At 45.0% G+C, this 21,585-nt stretch overlaps 1 protein-coding gene across 1 annotated transcript; it reads right to left on the bottom strand.

Moving 5' to 3' along the window:
• Positions 1-286: 286 nt before the first annotated feature.
• LOC141756339 (zinc-binding protein A33-like) lies at positions 287-4,753 on the bottom strand. Its single transcript, XM_074615995.1, has 6 exons — positions 4,256-4,753; positions 3,989-4,084; positions 3,682-3,912; positions 3,558-3,580; positions 2,992-3,110; positions 287-2,806 (listed from the first exon to the last, which is right to left on the bottom strand). Exons 1-6 carry the CDS (start codon positions 4,658-4,660, stop codon positions 2,301-2,303), a joined length of 1,380 nt encoding a protein of 459 aa, XP_074472096.1. The 5' UTR covers positions 4,661-4,753; the 3' UTR covers positions 287-2,300.
• Between the last annotated feature and the right edge of the window lie 16,832 nt (positions 4,754-21,585).

A 21,585-nucleotide genomic window follows, 5' to 3' on the forward strand; every position in this document is an offset into this window, starting at 1 on the left:
TTGGGCCTACAAATTAAAGGCGTACAGGTTAAATACATAGTAAAAAGTGGATTAAAAAGTGGAATACCACTGAGATTCAGTATCAGTGGATTCAAACTTGTGTGTGTGTGTGACAGCGACGAACAGAGAGAGAGAGAGAGATGGCAGTACACTAGAGATGTTAGGCATTGCCTCATAATGATTCATCCCTGTGCTATGCGTACATGCAGGCAGACATATCAGCCACACAGGGGCATTATGGGAATACTGGAGATTTCTAATGAAGACATTCAGACTGGCTGAGAGCTGTATTTTTGTTTATTTGTTTGTTTTTAGATGGATTATAGTTTACATTTTTCAGTCATCAGCATGGACACCCTCCATGCATGATCCGTAATTGGACCATAACACACTAGATGCTAGCATCATATGACTATTGCCTTCATTGCACAACAGCTGACATGTATACCGAAACAGCTCTCTAAGAAATTACTTAAAATACTTGATATACATTTTGACTGATATTGCAGCACATACAAGTTAAGTCACTTTTTTTTATAAAGCCCAAATCCCAAATTTAACTCAAAAATAATAAAAAAAAAAAAAAGAAATCTGTGGCCTATACCCTCCATCCTTAGACCATCAGTTCACATAAGCAAGAACTCCCCAAAAACAAGGAAACATTATACAAACAGGAAAATTGTCTTAATCATAGTCTGCTAACATTTTTACATAAACTCCAAAAGTATGTTTCATTCACCTTATATTTACAACATATCACAAAATGATGAACTAGAAACTTTCGACAGATTCAAATAACCAGCCTTACCTCTATCAACCTGTAAATCACACACTCTACTTAAAGGGACTGTATGTAAGTTTTTCATGTATAAACATTTTTCGAAATATTGTATTGACAATGTGTGAATGGGTTGTAACCTAACCTAAAAAAATAAACTTTCTGGTTTCCTTTATCAGCCTGTAGACTACTTTAAATGTGAGGAATACGGGCTGTTTCTTTTGGATAAAATCGGATGTGACATCATGCCCACTCGCGAGTGCCTTTATTTCCTGCTTACATAGACGTTCGGTTAGAAATAGAGTCCTCTAATGCTAACAAACGACCAGCCCCCACCATAACTCAGACTCCAACACAAACTCCAAGGAAGTAGAACAAACCAAAGTTATATCAAGTGAAGCCCATCTTGCAAAAAAGGAATGGGACCAACGTCGGGGGGGGGGATCTGGTGTTGTGGAAGTGTGTGTGTGTACAGGGGAAGTGAGTGGTGAAGCAAGAGAGAGAGAGCGGCAGCAAGTGTGTGAGAAAACAAGCGAGCAGCGGAGCAGAAGAGAGTTAGTTTAGCTCTGATAATATCAAGTAAATGTACAGTGGAAGTTGCAGTTTGTCCAGAAATAAATGTTGCAGCTCCTCAAGACCAATAGAGGTTTCCCGCATCTTGTTTCTCCGGCTCAGGAGACCAAAACTACGGTGTTCCCCCTGTGCCTTCTGACAGCGGTCGGGAGGCTGAAGCAGGAAAAGTTAACGCTAGGATCAACATCGGCCGGGCTTTCGATTCATGGAGGGCTAACATTACTGCCAAGCATGTGATAGTGAGTATATAGTGATATTGTGGTTTTTTACTGGCTAATGTTGCTACTGATAATCAACATCATGCCTGTCAATCACGTTCAGCTTTGTGTGTGTCGCCTCACTGTTTTTACCAATGTCGCTTGCGTCTACGTAGTGCGAGCACAAGCGCAAGCAACAGAACGCGGTTTGTTGACTTAATGTCCACAAGTGTCACTTTCAACAAGCAATTTCAGATTTTTCCAATGAGTCCCTTTAAAACATACAATGGATTTTGTGATTTAGTACTGTACTTCCATAAAGTTGGAGGTCTCACAAAAACTAGATTAAAATAAGCCGACTATTAGTCCCTAGCATGGGTAAACCTCCAAAAGGACAGGATCCTACATTTCCCATAATGCAACCCCATAGCATCTTTCATTAGACCCTCCCTGCCTCATAAATGCCCATATCTTTCAAAGCTCAAAATCAGTGGAGTGTCCCTTGAAGGTGGACTAAACCAAATAGAAAACAAGGAAAGCCTGCGTGATGACTGACAACAAGATTTACCTGAATATACTGAAATCTGAGAAACATAACCTAAAATTTGTAAAAGTAAAAATAAAGAATGAAAAATGGATTATACAGAAATAAAAATTGTGGCAACAAAGATTTGCTATAGGTCATATAAACGCTTAAGGTCCCAGGATAAGGCCTCATCTTGTTGTTTGAACTCCGCAGTAACGCAGAATGTTTATCTGGGTTTTCTTATCGCCACTGAAAGTTCACCTGGAAGAATTTTTGTATCATGACTAAAATACGGAAAGACCGTTTCTGTGAAAGTGTGTTTGATGGTGTGTACAGGTGTTTTCCTAACAAGGTCAAAAAATGATATAATCCCTTGGTCATAGTCCAGCTGCACTCTGACCCTTTGGGGAAATGAGTCTCTAGATAAAACTTTCAAATCATTCTCTGGAGAATGTTCACGCAGTATGTCAGTGCAATCGCACATGAAGATGCCCCAGATGATTATATCGGTTTTACCCTTAACAGCCACACCAACAGTCCAATAACCCCCCATCTGCACGTCCCAGCTGTGTTTTCCAGAACTAAAGCCTTCAGAGCCAAGAACGTCAGTGCTGCGCAGCCTTTCTGGGTTATCAGGAAGCGGCTGACTCTCGGCGCTGTTTGTCGAACGGGTCATGTGTTCGGATATAATCAATCCACTGTCACCAGTGTTTGGGTCCAGAGTTACAGGAGCTTCAGAGAAAAACAAATATAGACAAAAGAGAAGGTTTATTGAGATAATTAATAAAGTAAAGGTATTTTTTTACTGAAGGCGTTATAGTGTATTCATAGAACAGCCTGGTGATAAAGTTTATCAGTCACATGTACAAGGCAGATTAAAATGTAAAAATATGGCGAGGCAGAAACACTTTGCTTACTGTACTGGATTAAGTTCTTCATCTTCATCCAGACTGTGAACAGCAGGTTCCCCAGGTGTTTGGCCTCATCGATCAGGGCTCCTGATGGAGTCTCTGGGTCTGGTAGCTTGCACTGAGATCTGAGGGAATATTAGGCAGCCACACATTACCAGTCAAATATTTTTGAAATACCCCATATTGGTCATATTTTTGTTTGGTGCTAGTGCATATCTTAAAGATATAATCTTCACAATTTGTATCATATCAAACCCATTTTCTGTATTATTCACGGCTGGTATTTATTCTTCTCTAGCTATAAAATGTTTGTCCGCCATTCCCACACAATGTAAAAACATTCATACAGTGTGTTTCACTTTTCCAAATTTGTGTCAGGCTAACATCCCCACCTTCAATCACAGGAAGCACAAAGAAAGCAGCTTTCATCTCCCCTAAACTTTTCAATGGGATTCACTCAGCTACCATCAACCCTGCTTCAATGTTGAAATGCAATGTTGAAGTTGACACTTTCAAATGTTGTCTATTGTTCAGCTGTGCTCTGATAGATAGTGTTCAGGACAACAACTTACCGCTCCATAGTGGATTTGACATTCTGTCAGATAAAGACAAAACAAGATAACAAATCAATACCTATCATTTTTTTAAATATTCAATATTAAGATCAGAATATGAATTAACAGAGTTCAACAGTACCAGCATGAAGAAGACGTCCTCAGCTTTCATCTCCCTCTCTAAGGTTGTGATTTTGTCTGTGAGCGAGGAGATCTCAGCCGTCAAATTAACGATCCTGATGTTCATTGCTTCACTCTTGATTGTCGCCTCTTTCCTCACTGCATCAATCCTAGCAGCCTCCTCTGCTCCCAGGAACTGGTAAAGCTTCTGAAACTCCTCTTTGATGTTCTTCTCAGTCTGCTGAGCCTGGAGCTGAGGAGGAGAAACACATTGTTTTAAATAACACATGTTGCTTTCTGCTTCTATAACCATTATGTCTGAGACTTACCTTGATGTGGCCGTCCATTTCATCACACCTGAGTTTATGAGCTTTAAATGACCCCAGTTTGGTTTTTAAATGCATCTTCTCAAGCTTGAGTTGGGCCTACAAATTAAAGGCGTACAGGTTAAATACATAGTAAACAGTGGATTAGTTACACAACACATACAGTATATGCCTGCTATGTCAAGTGCAATATGCAATATTTCTAAAATTATGAAAACTACCAAACCCTAAACCTGTCTCAGTTGTTATTAACTATATATATTTGCTTACCCTACAGGATCCTGCTGCTTCGTTGATGGGCACACAATTGTGTGTCTTGTGTTTTTGTGCATCTCTACAAATCACACAGATGAGCTGTTGATCATCCTGACAGAAGAGCTTGAGTTTCTCACTGTGCAGTCTGCAGATGTCCTTAGATCCTGAGTCAGCTCTCTTGATCTTCTCTCGTCTCAAGTCGTCAGACAGGTTTCTCAGTGCCAGATTACGTGGAGGCTGAGCCATTGGAAATATTTCCTTACAGACTGGGCATGTCTGGAGTCCACTCTGTCTCCACCACTCCTTAAGACAGTGCTTACAGAAGCTGTGACCGCACAACAGCACAACAGGATCCTTAAATATCTCACAGCACACGGGGCAGGTGCAATCCACTTCTGTTGGTGATGCTTTAGCAGCCATTCTGTTGATTTCTCCTGCGTCTGTAAAAACTGCAAACTTACTTTCACTTTCACAGATTCACTCGTATTTTGCTCAGCCAGAGCTCAGGTTCAGTGCTTTTAGCTCCAAAAGCTTTCAGCAAACACTCGTGAATACCTTGTTAAATTTAAGCGTCCTATTTACTGGATTGTCTTGCTTATTTTTGTTTTCAAAAACAACACCACGGTTGTCCCGGCGACTTTCAGCCGAATGAGTCTGTGGTTGTCGTAGTTACGGCAGCTGTTGAAAGCAGGAAGAGAATACGTAGCTGTCCTCGTGAATGCCTCTTTGTTTAGTGTTTCATTACAATGTTTAAACATACCGGATTGGTCTTTGGAGCTTTGGAGTCTTGTTTGTGGAAACGTGTCCGCTATATTCTGCTCGCGTTTGAAACGTTGCTTGTTATGATGAATATGTTGAAATCAGGAAGAGCAGCGTCGCTCTTCCTGTAAGCTAATAAAAGTTTCTAAATACACATATTCGTCTTTGGAGCTTGTTGTAGTAAACATGTGTCACGTAGAAGAACCTCATCCCTTTAAGAAAAAAAAATGAATAAAAATGTCAGGTTTTACGGGATTTGAACTCATACCAAAATCACAACTTTTGTGACAGACGGAGGTTTCCTCCAATGCGCCACCAGCACTGGTGTGGTCACAGGTGAATGTCATATTTATCTCAAATATCACACGCTAAGTAGTCACTCTGAGACGCAGAAGGCAGCCAGATTAACTTGTGACCACACTGTCCGTGTACTTCAGACCATCTGATTTACAACACAAGTAAGTGTCTGTTTATGTTTATGTTGTTGTATTCACGTGGAAACATTGAAGTTTGAAGATCTCGCATCAGCTGCACCATAAAGAAAATGTTTTCAAACCAAAAAGGCACTAGATTGAGAATTGACCCAGACAACAACACAGGAGTCAAACACTCAAGTTATTTTTATTCAGGAGAGGCCAACACATTTCACTTGTAGCCAATCAATCTGCACAACATATGACCCTCTCAAGGGGAAAACATACTATTTACACAAAGGGAGAAGAGGCAGAGAATATTGCAGGGCGTACATGATGTTATGTTCACAATATATGCATCCATTTTTGACATATGGATTGTCCATGTTATATTTTCATTATATCGTTACTCTGTACACACACAACATCTATTGCACGTCTGTACATCCTGGTAGTTAACAAGACGTACAACCTCATTCTGAAACACTTCTTCTGGCCAGGGTTAAAATCTGAGGTCGTTAACCATTGTCGCACTTGTCATGTTTGTCAATTAGCAGGTAAGCCAAACCAGACCATCCCGCCGGCACCGCTGGCGGGATGGTCTGGTCTCGCAGAAGTGTTTCAGAATGAGGTTGTACATCTTGTTAACTCCCAAATGCCCAGCCCACGGGCTTTCGTGTGCTAGAGTTAAAACATGCTCACGATAACTAACAGGAACAACAATTTGGTGGATGACATTCCACTCCACTCCAGCAGTTATCGTGGGAGACCATTTACGCATGAGAATGTCATCGTCCACATAATACTGGGCATCAGGGTTACTGGATGCATCACTTACCGTGGCAGACAAACATTTCCTCAGGCTTTTGTCTGCCCTTTGAGCAGCGAGGAGCCGCTCCCGAGTTACAGGCAGCCGGAGCTCAGGAGATGCGGTGCTAATATTTACCTGTTCTTTTACCTCCTTAGGAGGAGAATGGGACGTCACAATGGCGTCTAGTTCGGTCTCACCTGCAAGGACTTTCAACAGCACACTGTCCGTTAGATCAACATCATTACTCCTGTCACTCTCTGCAGCACGCTTCTGCTTTTGAGCGCGCGTAATTACGCACGACGGGAACAAAGCCAGCAGCTCCGACTCATCACTGTTAGCGGCGAGTCTTGGGCTGACAGAGAGTATCGGGGCCCTGTCTAACACCTCAAGCGTAGGCGTCACCTTACCCCCGGCAATGTCATTCCCCATTAACATTACGATGCCACGGATTGGCAACGCCGGGCAGACCGCTACCGGGAAGAAACCGCTTATTAATTTGGACTGCACATGCACCCGGTGCACTGGCCGCGGAACACAACCCATTTCGATTCCACTGAGCATCGTACTGTAGCCACACGCCGATTGCTCTGAAAATGGTAATGATTTTGCAATTATAACAGACTGGGAACCCCCGGTGTCGCGCAAAATCTGTATGGGACGCTGATCACCTGGCGCGCCGGTTAGCGACACTAAGCCCTCCATAATAAACGGCCTGAAGCAGGGATCAGGACTATCATCATCACACGGGTCTGTGGGATTTCCAATACGCCCTGATTTAATTAAGCCGATGCCTTTAGGCTGGCGCACAGCCGGAGACGGCTGCTGCTCCTCCTTACGTTTCAATAACAAACAATTTGCAATGACGTGTCCGGCCTTGTGGCAGTAGTAACACTCCCTCTCCTCTCTGCGCACGAGAGGAGCTCTGCTAGGACCTCTATCAACAGAGGCAGCGGGAACGAAACGAGGCCTGTCAGAAAAAGAGGACGAAGTGAACGTAACCTTGTGTGTAAGCATATACTCATCCGCCATAACAGCTGCCGCAGACAGAGTGTTTACCTTCTGCTCATTCAAATGCACAACCATGCGCTCAGGCAAACAATTTTTAAACTCTTCCAACAACATTAACTCACGAAGGGCAGAAAAATCATTACATTTATTAGCGGAACACCATTTGTCAAAGAGACTTCCCTTATCCCTCGCAAACTCCACATAAGTTTGGGTGGCGGACTTTTTCTGGGCTCTAAATTTTTGCCTATAAGCCTCTGGCACCAATTCATAGGCGCGCAGAATGGCGGCTTTCACAGTGTCATAATCTTTACTAGCCTCAAGAGGGAGCGCTGCTACTACCTCTTGGGCTTTACCAGATAACCTACATTGTAGTAGTAGGGACCACATCTCAGCAGGCCATTTAAGAGCCAGAGCAATGCGCTCAAAGGCGCTAAAGTAACAGTCCACTTCGGTTTCTCGGAACTGTGGGACTAAAGTGATGTTTTTACTAATGTCAAAAGCTCTTGGTGAATAACTAGCGAGCATTGAGGGTGAGCCAGCTGACGCAGAAGCTGCCTCTGCCGTAAGAGTTTCCCTCTGTAAATCAATCTCCATCTGACGTAACCTTACTTCAGTCAGGACCACTTTAGTCAAAGAACTTTATTTTCATGCAGTAATATATACATTTATATTTTGGCGGTACGGCTCTGCTCTGGGATCTCCCTGCCCATCCACGCGCATACGTGGATCCACGAGCCTCCGTGGTAGCATGAAGCAAGGAGAGCACTCCTCCTTGCCCTTCCATGTGCACACATGGAAAGCTAAAAGCAGGGAGCGCAGCAGTAAATAACCCCCAATGACCACACCAGTGAACCTCCTTGGCCTTCCATGCGCTTACATGGAAGAGCCACAGGAGGAGCTAGCTGAGCACCCTGTGAAACCCGTGCAGATTCAAACGACATACAGTGATGCCATCCGCATCTACACAGGTTACGCCCATCCACGCGCATACGTGGATCCACGAGCCTATGTGGTAGCATGAGGCAAGGAGAGCACTCCTCCTTGCCCTTCCATGTGCACACATGGAAAGCTAAAGGCAGGAGCGCAGCAGCAAAACCCCCAAAATGACCACACCAGTCAAACCTCCCTGGCCTTCCATGCGCTTGCATGGAAGAGCCACAGGAGGAGCTAGCTGAGCACCCAGTGAAAACTCGTACACTGGTTAAACCGATGCCACTTTCCAGAAGTGACAGAACACTAAATTACCCCTCCTGCCATTATTATATTATACTACAATACAATTATTGACCAAGATTTGGTTTACACACATAAGATGCATAAAACAATTACAGTTTAATATACATGTATGTTATAACTCAAAATATACTTACTAGAAAATGGACATTATATTATATGGATATAAATGGATTACCTTGTAATATATAATCATTCTGAACAGCCTTTACTGGCGCAAAATACAGTATATCACATGGTTAAGATCATATCTGCCTGTTTTATAATCTTTGACCACCAGGTGGTTTCGTGGACATGATACATCCAGATATTAACCCTTTCCGAACCAATATGCTGGAAAGCTTTGATGCTTCATGAAGCTTCAGTTCGCCTGCATCTACACAGGTTGCAACCTTCCACGCGCGTACGTGGAAAACATGAGGTAAGGAGAGCAACCTCCTTGCCCTTCCATGTGCATACATGGAAAGCTAAAAGCAGGGAGCGCAGGGAGCCCCAAAAAATGACCACTCCAAGAAACCTCCCTGGCCTTCCCAGCGCCTACATGGAAGTACCTCAAAACTGAACTTAAGTATAGTACTTGAGTAAATGTTCTTTGCAGAACTGGTAGTACTGACAGATCTGCAGGGTTAATTTAAGGCTGTAACATGGAAAACGTGATCATCTACAGACCGATGTGTTCCTCTCTGAACATACGAGTCAGCAGAGCTGAAGAATTCCCTCCGTCATGGAAACTGAACCCGAGTCTGATGCAGCTCCCAACATCTTCCAGCTTCCTGCATCCTTCTTCTTCTTGAGTTTCCTCTGTCAGCGTGGAGCAGGAGCTGCAGAAACAGCAGCAACATGAAGCAGCAGCATGGAGCTGCAGCATAAGCAGCAGCAACATGAAGCAGCAGCAGCGTGGAGCAGCAGCATGGAGCTGCGGCAGCATCATGGAGCCGCAGCAGCAGCAGAAGCAACATGAAGCAGCAGCAGCAACATGAAACAGCAGCAGCAGCGTGGAGCAGCAGCATTGAGCTGCAGCAGCAGAAGCAACATGAAGCAGCAGCAGCAACAGTGTGGAGCAGCAGCTTGGAGCAGCAGCATGGAGCAGCATTAGCAGCAGCCGCAGCAATGTGGAGCAACAGCAGCGTGGAGCAGCAGCAGCAATGTGGAGCAGCAGCAGCGTGAAGCAGCAGCAGCGTGGAGCAGCAGTAGTCAATGTGGAGCTGCAGCAGCGTGGAGCAGCAGCAGTAGTGTGAAGCTGCAGTAGTGTGGAGCAGCAGCAGTATCGTGGAGCTGCAGTAGTGTGGAGCAGCAGCAGTATCGTGGAGCTGCAGTAGTGTGGAGCAGCAGCAGCGTGGAGCAGCATCAGCAATGTGGAGCAGCAGCATTTCTTCTTTTTTCTCTTTTAAACACAGAAAACAACAAACATTAAAAACCAGACAGCAGTTAGTAAAAAACAGAGACAGGTTATGTTACACATTAAAAACAGTTCATGTCAGTGTCTGTGGCTCAGATCTGCTCAGTCACTGTGTTGAGTTAAGAATATTGATGGCATTTGGGATGAAAGACTTTTTAAACACATTTCATAAACTTAATGAAAAGCTAATTAGACTAAAACATATACAGTGAAGCCTTTGATTCTTCACAGGTTGCAGGCTGAGGCATATGGCTAGAAAGTCAAATGAGAGAGTCAATCAGATATGCCGTAACATTTACTATATATAGCCAGTAAGTTACTGAGCACTCATAGCTTTTGAGTTTCGAGGATGTCTTGAGCCTCCGGCCGGAGGTAACGCTCATAAGCGGTTGATGACCATCGGCCCCAAGCCTCGAGTGTGGAGACAAGAGTTGTTAATCTGGTGGCAGTCCGCATGATTGGCAGAGGAGGCGAAGGTGTGAGGCAAACCAAGCTTGGGACATGGGCTTCCCCTCATCTGTGACAAAGAATGACTCATTGGCTGGCTTGAGGTCGGCATCTCAGATAGTGGATCATTGAAGACGGGATTAGACTCAGATTAAACAGATGTTCCTTCCTATCTCCATCAGTCTTGCACCCTTTATGAAGGATGGCTGCAAGGATTTATCTTCTCAGATTGTGCGAAATTGCAGCAGCAGGTGGAATAATGGACCCTGGTGGAGATTTGGACTGCAATTCCCAGAAATCTCCGCGGGACTGTGACGTCATCAAAGCTCGATGGAGTGACGTAATCGATCTGCGGCGCGCGTCGAGGTGACGGCCCTTCCGTGTTTTGAAAGAAGCCGGCTTGCTGGAGATGCCGACATGGACTCTAAGCTTGGATCTGGAGTCATACTGGCGAGTGACGACTGGATGCTGGATAGAGCTGTCATGACAGGGTTGTCCTCCTGCTCCAGGGGCTGTAGCTCGGGCCGCTGGAGCTCGGACTGCTGGGCTTGGACCGGGCCTCGAACCGGGCCTCGGACCGGGGCTTGGACCGCTGGATCTCGTGCTCTTTGGAAGGCGGCTCAGCGGCCGTAGCTGGGACTGCAGCGGAGTTTCGGGCACTTTCTTTCCTTTTCTCGGCGGCTTTCCTGGGAGCGCAGGTTTTGAGAAGATCTGCTGGTGGAGTTTCGCCATGGACGCTTTCCAAAACATTACAAAAGCTCTTCATTAGAAGACCCGACTGGAGCCGTGATGTGGTTTTCAACCAGGACTTGTAGGAGCCTGGACACTGGCCATTAGGAAATGCTGTGAGCAGAACTTGAATGTCTACTTATCGGATGCGAGCTCCGGCGGATAGGGAACGGGCTCTCTTTGCCGATGGCTTCCTCTGCCTCGGATACTGTTGTTGTGACTCCATAGCTCAGTCATCATGGACGGAAATCGACATGACGAGCAGCAGGGTAAGTTGAAGCTTGTACGTGGAAAATCTGGTTGTTCTCATGTTGGTTGCGAGCGGCTTTGTAGAAGAAGCAGCACAGGTGGCCAGGTTGAAGGAGCTTAAATAAGGCGCCCTGTATGAAATTTGCCAATGAGGGCCTAGAGGGGAATCAGCTGATCTGTCAGATGATGCGTCAGCTGATTGGCCGGCCTAAGATCGGCCGCCATCAGCCGACAGCTGTCACATGAGCAGCGCTTGACTTCATGGCCTGCCTGAACTAACGCTACGCTCGATGTCTTTATCTGCCTCTATCTCCAGTTTTTTAACTTGCAGGCGGAAGTCAAGCTCTGCCTGACGTTCCTGCGCATGAGTCTGAGCCTCGAGGTGGAGACGAGCAAGGCGTACTTTTAAACGTGCCTCGTCTCGAGATCCTGCAGAACCAGGCGATAGGGGATCGTATCGAGGGAGAGTAACCGGCGTCTTAACCCGGCCCTCCGCCTCGAAGGCAATACCCGGGGCTGGTTTCGGCTCTCGCTCAGCCACAGTACTGGGAGTTCCACCCTCAGCCAGAGCGACTTCCTCCTGCATACTGGACTCTGCGGGCGCCAACATCTCAATCACCCTCAGCTCAACAAGTTTATTCACCACTAACTGCTTTAGTTCTTTCTTAATTAGCTGCCTCGATGCCGAGAAACCGAAGGGGCTGGCTATGCTTAACAGGTCGTCCTTTCTACACAGCGCAAGTTGATCACGGGTGGGGGTTTGAAGAAAACGCTCTAAATTGAACGCCATAGCACCCCCCGGTGCAAACAATCAATTAATTAATTTAAACAAGAAATTCTCGGGAATAATTAATATCCCGGACGAGCCCCCATTTATGTTACAACCCGGAGTTGGGGTAGGGGTAAAGGAAGTAACATTTGAGCCGATGTTATCAGGCAATCACTTGTTTATTAATTAGTGATTGAAATTAAAGCAATATAACACATACAATGGATGGAATTAGTACTACTGAAAACGAGGGTTTAGGGGTGGCCGAAACGGAGGAAACAAAAAGGCACACACCCTAGCCCTGAACGAGCCTAACCAGCAGACAACTCAAACAACTGTTCTACTCACAACAAAATATAACTAAACACGAGTACCTCAAACTAGTTAACAGCTAATATTACAATCTAAAGTCCACTGACTCCAGTGGGACTTATACACAGGTTCTAGTTAACAGTTTCCACACACACAGTCGAGAGGCACGGGGAACAGATCAAATGAAATCACTGCCCGCCTTGGTCTGGTCACAGCTGGCCTTTAATTATTTCCCCCTCGGCCCAGCCGGCTGGTGATTGGCTGATCACTTGTGATATGGCAGAGGCAGGACCACAAACGGCGGGAAACAAAGGGCATCTCCCTGAGAGCGTTCCGGAGGCGTGGCCCCGAAGGGAATCCCCAAGACGTGACGTCGTCTTGGAGCGACGGGACAGCTGGACGCACCAAGAGAAAAAGAACACAGGGAACAGCGCCGCACAGCAACATACAACAATACAATACTAACAATACCGAACGGTCACCTCGGCGACCGTAACACCCCCCCACATAAATACAAACCCACCGGAGTTGTCACAACCTCACATCCAACCAATACTCCTTACCCTCTGGACAAGGCGTCGGCCACAATATTTTCTGAACCCTTTTTATGTTTAATCACAAGGTTGCGTTCCTGTACCAGCAGGGCCCAGCGCATGAGCCGCTGGTTGTGGTTATACATCCGCGACAACGGATATGAGTCGGGTACGGTGACGGCGTTTACTTTACGAAAATCAGTAATGAACCTGGGTGAACCATCTGATTTAGCCTCCAGCAAACAGGGGGAGCTCCACGAACTAGTGCTGGGCTTGGCCAGGCCATTTTCCAACAGATATCTTACCTCTTTTTTCATCAGCTCTCTTTTAATCTGGTTAACACGATAAGAGTGCTGCTTAATTGATCGGGCATCTTTTACATCTATGTCATGTTCTAGTACCGTCGTACGAGTGGGAACATCACCAAAAAGACACGGATACTCAGCTACTAAGTTAACAATGTCCTGCTGCTGTTCTGCGTTCAGATGATTAAGCAGATGTGGTAACTCTTTCAGCATCTCTGAATTTGGTAACCGCGCACTGTGCTGTGAGGAGGGGCGTACAGCCAAGCCATCCTCGTCACCAGGACTTTTTTCGGCTACAATGAGCGCGGAGCAACCACTTACTGGAGAGGGGTCATGTCTTGGGGAGCGAGTTTTCACGTCACGAGAGTGATACATTTTTAACATGTTCACATGGCAAACACGAGTTTTGCTCTTTCGGTCAGGAGTATTTATCACGTAGTCTGTCTCACTAAGTTTCTTTTGGATACTATACGGTCCGGAAAAACGCACAGAGAGGGAAGAGCCCGGAATGGGTAACAGAGCCAACACTTGGTCACCCACTTCAAAGTGTCTGGCAACAGCGGATCGGTCGAACTGTTTTTTCATCTCCACCTGGGAGCTGGCGAGTGCGTCTCTCGCCAAACTACGAGCGTGATGCAAACGGTCACGGAATCTACTTACGTAGTCAAGCACATTACTCTCCTCGGACAACTCAGCCACGAGGAATCTATCTTTCAGCACCTTTAAAGGGCCGCGAACGGCGTGCCCAAAAACAAGCTCCCCTGGGCTGAATCCTAGAGATTCCTGCACGGATTCACGGGCGGCAAACAACGCAAACGGAATACCCTCATCCCAGCTTTTGTCTGACTCCAGACAGTATTTACGCAGCATGGATTTCAAGGTCTGATGCCAACGCTCCAGCGCGCCCTGTGACTCTGGGTGGTAGGCACTGGAGATCACATGTTTTACCCCTAAGGACTGAAGAACCTGTCCGAAGAGCTTGGATTTAAAATTGGTGCCTTGATCAGTCTGTACTACTTTTGGTAGACCAAAGGTAGTGAAAAACTTGGTCAGCGCTTTAACTATGGAACTGGATGTTATTTGGCGCAGCGGCACTGCTTCAGGGAACCGAGTGGAGGCGCACATAATGGTAAGTAGATACTGATTACCTGACTTCGACTTCGGTAGTGGCCCAACACAGTCTACTATGGCTCTCTCAAATGGTTCACCGATAGCAGGTATCGGGCGCAGCGGTGCCGGCGGGATGGTCTGGTTTGGCTTACCTGCTAATTGACAAACATGACAAGTGCGACAATGGTTAACGACCTCAGATTTTAACCCTGGCCAGAAGAAGTGTTTCAGAATGAGGTTGTACGTCTTGTTAACTCCCAAATGCCCAGCCCACGGGCTTTCGTGTGCTAGAGTTAAAACATGCTCACGATAACTAACAGGAACAACAATTTGGTGGATGACATTCCACTCCACTCCAGCAGTTATCGTGGGAGACCATTTACGCATGAGAATGTCATCGTCCACATAATACTGGGCATCAGGGTTACTGGATGCATCACTTACCGTGGCAGACAAACATTTCCTCAGGCTTTTGTCTGCCCTTTGAGCAGCGAGGAGCCGCTCCCGAGTTACAGGCAGCCGGAGCTCAGGAGATGCGTTGCTAATATTTACCTGTTCTTTTACCTCCTTAGGAGGAGAATGGGACGTCACAGTGGCGTCTAGTTCGGTCTCACCTGCAAGGACTTTCAACAGCACACTGTCCGTTAGATCAACATCATTACTCCTGTCACTCTCTGCAGCACGCTTCTGCTTTTGAGCGCGCGTAATTACGCACGACGGGAACAAAGCCAGCAGCTCCGACTCATCACTGTTAGCGGCGAGTCTTGGGCTGACAGAGAGTATCGGGGCCCTGTCTAACACCTCAAGCGTAGGCGTCACCTTACCCCCGGCAATGTCATTCCCCATTAACATTACGATGCCACGGATTGGCAACGCCGGGCAGACCGCTACCGGGAAGAAACCGCTTATTAATTTGGACTGCACATGCACCCGGTGCACTGGCCGCGGAACACAACCCATTTCGATTCCACTGAGCATCGTACTGTAGCCACACGCCGATTGCTCTGAAAATGGTAACGATTTTGCAATTATAACAGACTGGGAACCCCCGGTGTCGCGCAAAATCTGTATGGGACGCTGATCACCTGGCGCGCCGGTTAGCGACACTAAGCCCTCCATAATAAACGGCCTGAAGCAGGGATCAGGACTATCATCATCACACGGGTCTGTGGGATTTCCAATACGCCCTGATTTAATTAAGCCGATGCCTTTAGGCTGGCGCACAGCCGGAGACGGCTGCTGCTCCTCCTTACGTTTCAATAACAAACAATTTGCAATGACGTGTCCGGCCTTGTGGCAGTAGTAACACTCCCTCTCCTCTCTGCGCACGAGAGGAGCTCTGCTAGGACCTCTATCAACAGAGGCAGCGGGAACGAAACGAGGCCTGTCAGAAAAAGAGGACGAAGTGAACGTAACCTTGTGTGTAAGCATATACTCATCCGCCATAACAGCTGCCGCAGACAGAGTGTTTACCTTCTGCTCATTCAAATGCACAACCATGCGCTCAGGCAAACAATTTTTAAACTCTTCCAACAACATTAACTCACGAAGGGCAGAAAAATCATTACATTTATTAGCGGACCACCATTTGTCAAAGAGACTTCCCTTATCCCTCGCAAACTCCACATAAGTTTGGGTGGCGGACTTTTTCTGGGCTCTAAATTTTTGCCTATAAGCCTCTGGCACCAATTCATAGGCGCGCAGAATGGCGGCTTTCACAGTGTCATAATCTTTACTAGCCTCAAGAGGGAGCGCTGCTACTACCTCTTGGGGTTTACCAGATAACCTACATTGTAGTAGTAGGGACCACATCTCAGCAGGCCATTTAAGAGCCAGAGCAATGCGCTCAAAGGCGCTAAAGTAACAGTCCACTTCGGTTTCTCGGAACTGTGGGACTAAAGTGATGTTTTTACTAATGTCAAAAGCTCTTGGTGAATAACTAGCGAGCATTGAGGGTGAGCCAGCTGACGCAGAAGCTGCCTCTGCCGTAAGAGTTTCCCTCTGTAAATCAATCTCCATCTGACGTAACCTTACGTCTTTATCTGCCTCTATCTCCAGTTTTTTAACTTGCAGGCGGAAGTCAAGCTCTGCCTGACGTTCCTGCGCATGAGTCTGAGCCTCGAGGTGGAGACGAGCAAGGCGTACTTTTAAACGTGCCTCGTCTCGAGATCCTGCAGAACCAGGCGATAGGGGATCGTATCGAGGGAGAGTAACCGGCGTCTTAACCCGGCCCTCCGCCTCGAAGGCAATACCCGGGGCTGGTTTCGGCTCTCGCTCAGCCACAGTACTGGGAGTTCCACCCTCAGCCAGAGCGACTTCCTCCTGCATACTGGACTCTGCGGGCGCCAACATCTCAATCACCCTCAGCTCAACAAGTTTATTCACCACTAACTGCTTTAGTTCTTTCTTAATTAGCTGCCTCGATGCCGAGAAACCGAAGTGGCTGGCTATGCTTAACAGGTCGTCCTTTCTACACAGCGCAAGTTGATCACGGGTGGGGGTTTGAAGAAAACGCTCTAAATTGAACGCCATAGCACCCCCCGGTGCAAACAATCAATTAATTAATTTAAACAAGAAATTCTCGGGAATAATTAATATCCCGGACGAGCCCCCATTTATGTTACAACCCGGAGTTGGGGTAGGGGTAAAGGAAGTAACATTTGAGCCGATGTTATCAGGCAATCACTTGTTTATTAATTAGTGATTGAAATTAAAGCAATATAACACATACAATGGATGGAATTAGTACTACTGAAAACGAGGGTTTAGGGGTGGCCGAAACGGAGGAAACAAAAAGGCACACACCCTAGCCCTGAACGAGCCTAACCAGCAGACAACTCAAACAACTGTTCTACTCACAACAAAATATAACTAAACACGAGTACCTCAAACTAGTTAACAGCTAATATTACAATCTAAAGTCCACTGACTCCAGTGGGACTTATACACAGGTTCTAGTTAACAGTTTCCACACACACAGTCGAGAGGCACGGGGAACAGATCAAATGAAATCACTGCCCGCCTTGGTCTGGTCACAGCTGGCCTTTAATTATTTCCCCCTCGGCCCAGCCGGCTGGTGATTGGCTGATCACTTGTGATATGGCAGAGGCAGGACCACAAACGGCGGGAAACAAAGGGCATCCCCCTGAGAGCGTTCCGGAGGCGTGGCCCCGAAGGGAATCCCCAAGACGTGACGTCGTCTTGGAGCGACGGGACAGCTGGACGCACCAAGAGAAAAAGAACACAGGGAACAGCGCCGCACAGCAACATACAACAATACAATACTAACAATACCGAACGGTCACCTCGGCGACCGTAACAGATGCACTCAACTAACATCAGCCCTGCTTCAATGTTGAAATACTATGTTGAAGTTGACACTTTCAAATGTTGTCTATTGTTCAGCTGTGCTCTGATAGATAGTGTTCAGGACAACAACTTACCGCTCCATAGTGGATTTGACATTCTGTCAGAAAGACAAAACAAGATAACAAATCAATACCTATAATTGTTTTTAAATATTCAATATTAAGATCAGAATATGAATTAACAGAGGTCACCAGTACCAGCATTAAGAAGACGTCCTCATCCTTCATCTCCCCCTCTAGGGTTTTGATTTTGTCTTTGAGCGAGGAGATCTCTACCGTCAAATTAACAATCCTGATGTTCATTGCTTCACTCTTGATTGTCGCCTCTTTCCTCACTGCATCAATCCTAGTAGCCTCCTCTGCTCCCAGGAACTGGTAAAGCTTCTGAAAATCCTCTATGATGGTCTTCTCAGTCTGCTGAGCCTGGTGCTGAGGAGGAGAAACACATTGTTTTAAATAACACATGTTGCTTTCTGCTTCTATAACCATTATGTCTGAGACTTACCTTGATGTGGACGTCCATTTCATCACACTTGAGTTTATGAGCTTCAAATGACCCCAGTTTGTTTTTTAAATGCATCATCTTCAGCTCGAGTTGGGCCTACAAATTAAAGGCGTACAGGTTAAATACATAGTGAACAGTGGATTAGCTACACAACACATACAGTATATGCCTGCTGTGTCAAGTGCAATATGCAATATTTCTAAAATGATGAAAACTACCAAACCCTAAACCTCCCTCAGTTGTTTTTATTAACTATATATATATATATATATATATATATATATATATATATTTGCTTACCCTACAGGATTCTGCTGCTTCTTTGATGGGCACACAGTTGTGTGTCTTGTGTGTTTCTGCATCTCTACAAATCACACAGATGAGCTGTTGATCATCCTGACAGAAGAGCTTGAGTTTCTCACTGTGCAGTCTGCAGATGTCCTCAGATCCTGAGTTAGCTCTCTTGATCTTTTCTCGTCTCAAGTCGTCAGACAGGTTTCTCAGTGCCAGATTATGTGGAGGCTGAGCCATTGGAAATATTTCCTTACAGACTGGGCATGTCTGGAGTCCATTCTGTCTCCACCGATCCTTAAGACAGTGCTTACAGAAGCTGTGACCGCACAACAACATAACAGGATCCTTAAATATCTCACAGCACACGGGGCAGGAGAAATCCACTTCTGTTGGTGATGCTTTAGCAGCCATTCTGTTGATTTCTCCTGCGTCTGTAAAAACTGCAAGCTTACTTTCACTTTCACAGATTCACTCGTATTTGCTCAGCCAGAGCTCAGGTTCAGTGCTTTTAGCTCCAAAAGCTTTCAGCAAACACTCGTGAATTCCTTGTTAAATTTAAGCGTCCTATTTACTGGATTGTCTTGCTTATTTTTGTTTTCAAAAACATTACCAAGAGGCCCGGGACAACCGTGGTGTTCAGAGAAACCGACTGTACTTTCACTTTAGGCTGCGTAAATATGATGCGACGGAGGCGGATGATAGTGACGTCAGTCTGCTGTGGTGAAACTACAATGTTCTGAAGATGGACTACAAAAGACGCAATTTCCCTCCGTGCGTTTTTAAATAGGTCTTTCAGTGACAGACTCCTTCACCTGCGGTGTGTGAAGAGAGATACCACAGGTCCTCCTCCTGCTGCTGGAACACTTTACATCAACATATAATAAAGGATTATGGTGAAAAATATCACTTCATTACCAAGGTTGGAATTGAAATAAACAAAGGAATATATGATAACTATTGAGTTAATTGTTGGAGTTATGGAGAAGGTGTATAGGATCATATACATCTTCCAACTTCTTTTCGGACATGTAATATTTATTGATGTTGATTATTTGTTAATTGATTGTTTACTGTTCATTTTATTTGTTATTCTTGTTTTTTTTTTTACTGAGGTATTTGTTATATGTTCGAAATAAATAATGAATTAAAAATAAAGTGAAACCAAATGGTTGTCACTGTCCACTCATATTAAACATGAATCCCAATTAGCGTATGAGCGTATGATAATAATATGCAAGATAAGCATATAGTTTGTTATTATGAATGGCCAATGCTGCGGCCACAAGGAATTGTGGGATGTTATTCTCTCTTCTCCTTTGGTAAAGGATGGTCCAGTGTATCCTCTGCTAAAGGAGATAAGAAAGGAAGCATTGAAGCTCCTTTCCTTAGTATTTGGTGAATTCGAACAGCTCTTGTCATGGCTGCTACTGAGGTACTTACGGTTCATTTCACTCCGTTAGGAACCTTCCTCATGGATGTATTAAAGGGACTGTTTGTAAGAATCAGAAATGCATGTTAGCAGCGACACCTGCGGCCGTTCACTCTTGATGCTTAAACCTAACCAATCCAACCAACAAAGGCAGTGAGTACTAGCCAATCAGAAATAATTACCACCATCTTCCTCCAAACAACCAGTTTGTGGCTCAGTGACGGTCAGAATATGAACCTATTAGTAAAAACATATCTACAGTATAAGTTCTTTTCAGAGTTCCCAGATTGTTAACCCCTTATTCCCTAACTTCACATTTGCTCCCTTGTTCATATGTGTATCATGTACTTGCATCACCATTAGTATAACTATACTACACTGTAAATTGGGAAGAATTATGCTGCAGGTTGAAGGCAGTAATCAAAAGTGTTAGCAAATAATCCTGTTTATGTGATTGGTTTCTGTGTTTCAATCGGTAGGCTACATTCTCTATCTTTAGACCCAAAAGGACATCACATTTACAGAACATCATAAAATTACACTAAAAATTATTTTAAAAAATCAAACTTTCAACAGATTAATATATTTAGCCTTACCTCTACCAACCTGTATATCATACAATCTACATAATGAATTGTGTTAAATAGATTCTCCAGTGATTTAGTATTGTACTTCCATAAGACTCACAAGAGCTATAAAAATGGTCAAAATCAATTATGATGATGATGATGAATTATGGTGATATATCGCATGATTGTCCATAGCAAATTAATCACACATTTTTTTATCTGTTCAAAATGTACCTTAAGGGAGATTTGTCATGTAATTAATATTCTTATCATCAAGGGAGTGGACAAATATGATTGCTTTATGCGAATGTATGTATATATTTATTATTGGAAAACAATTAACACAAAACAATGAAAAATATTGTCCAGAAACCCTCACAGGTACTGCAATTAGCATCAAAAATGTGCTCAAATCATAACATGGCAAACTGAAGCCCAACAGGCAGCAACAGCTGTCAGTGTGTCAGTGTGCTGACTTGACTGTGACTTAACCCAAAATACATTTGATTATCATAAAGTGGGCATGTCTGTAAAGGGGAGACTCGTGGGTACCCATAGAACCCATTTGTATCTACATATCTTTATTTACATACCAAAATTTAGCGAAAGCTTGGAGCGTTATTTAGCATCCGAATGCGACAAGCTAGTATGACATAAATGGATTCCTTAGGTTTTTTAGTTTCATATGATGCCAGTACCTTCACTCTAGATTTAAAACTGATCCCGGTACAACCTCCAAAATATTGGCAGCCCGTCCGATTTTTAAGAGGTTAATTAAAAACAGCAAGTTGCGTTAATGCGTTAAAGAAAGTGGCGTTAAGACAAATTTGCGATAACACATTATTGTCACGTTAACTTTGACAGCCCTACATTACACATCTGTTTTTTACACTCCTCGTTATATGTAAGCTGGATTTTGTGAGGGCTTTGGTTTAGGACCCAGAAGCAGACACAGACACAGCTGGATGGTGGTTGAAAGTCAGGTGGATTTATTATAATTAAAGGTGGTGAGGGCGCTGGAGAAGGCAGGGGACAGGCAGGCTGTTGAGCAGGGTGGAGCAGCTGGAGGAATGAGCTGCGGCGGCGTGAGGATGGCTCGATGG

This window comes from Sebastes fasciatus, chromosome 18, assembly GCF_043250625.1.
Source record: "Sebastes fasciatus isolate fSebFas1 chromosome 18, fSebFas1.pri, whole genome shotgun sequence".
In the NCBI taxonomy this organism is placed as follows: Eukaryota; Metazoa; Chordata; class Actinopteri; order Perciformes; family Sebastidae; genus Sebastes; species Sebastes fasciatus.

What these genes read in the sequence shown, in the direction of transcription:
- LOC141756339 (XM_074615995.1), bottom strand. Translation starts at nt 4,660, where the DNA reads ATGGCTGCTAAAGCATCACCAACAGAAGTGGATTGCACCTGCCCCGTG. An exon ending in AAATGGACGGCCACATCAAG is followed by an intron (nt 3,913 to 3,988) that starts GTAAGTCTCAGA and finishes TCTCCTCCTCAG; the next exon opens with CTCCAGGCTCAGCAGACTGA. An exon ending in GTCAAATCCACTATGGAGCG is followed by an intron (nt 3,111 to 3,557) that starts GTAAGTTGTTGT and finishes ATATTCCCTCAG; the next exon opens with ATCTCAGTGCAAGCTACCAG.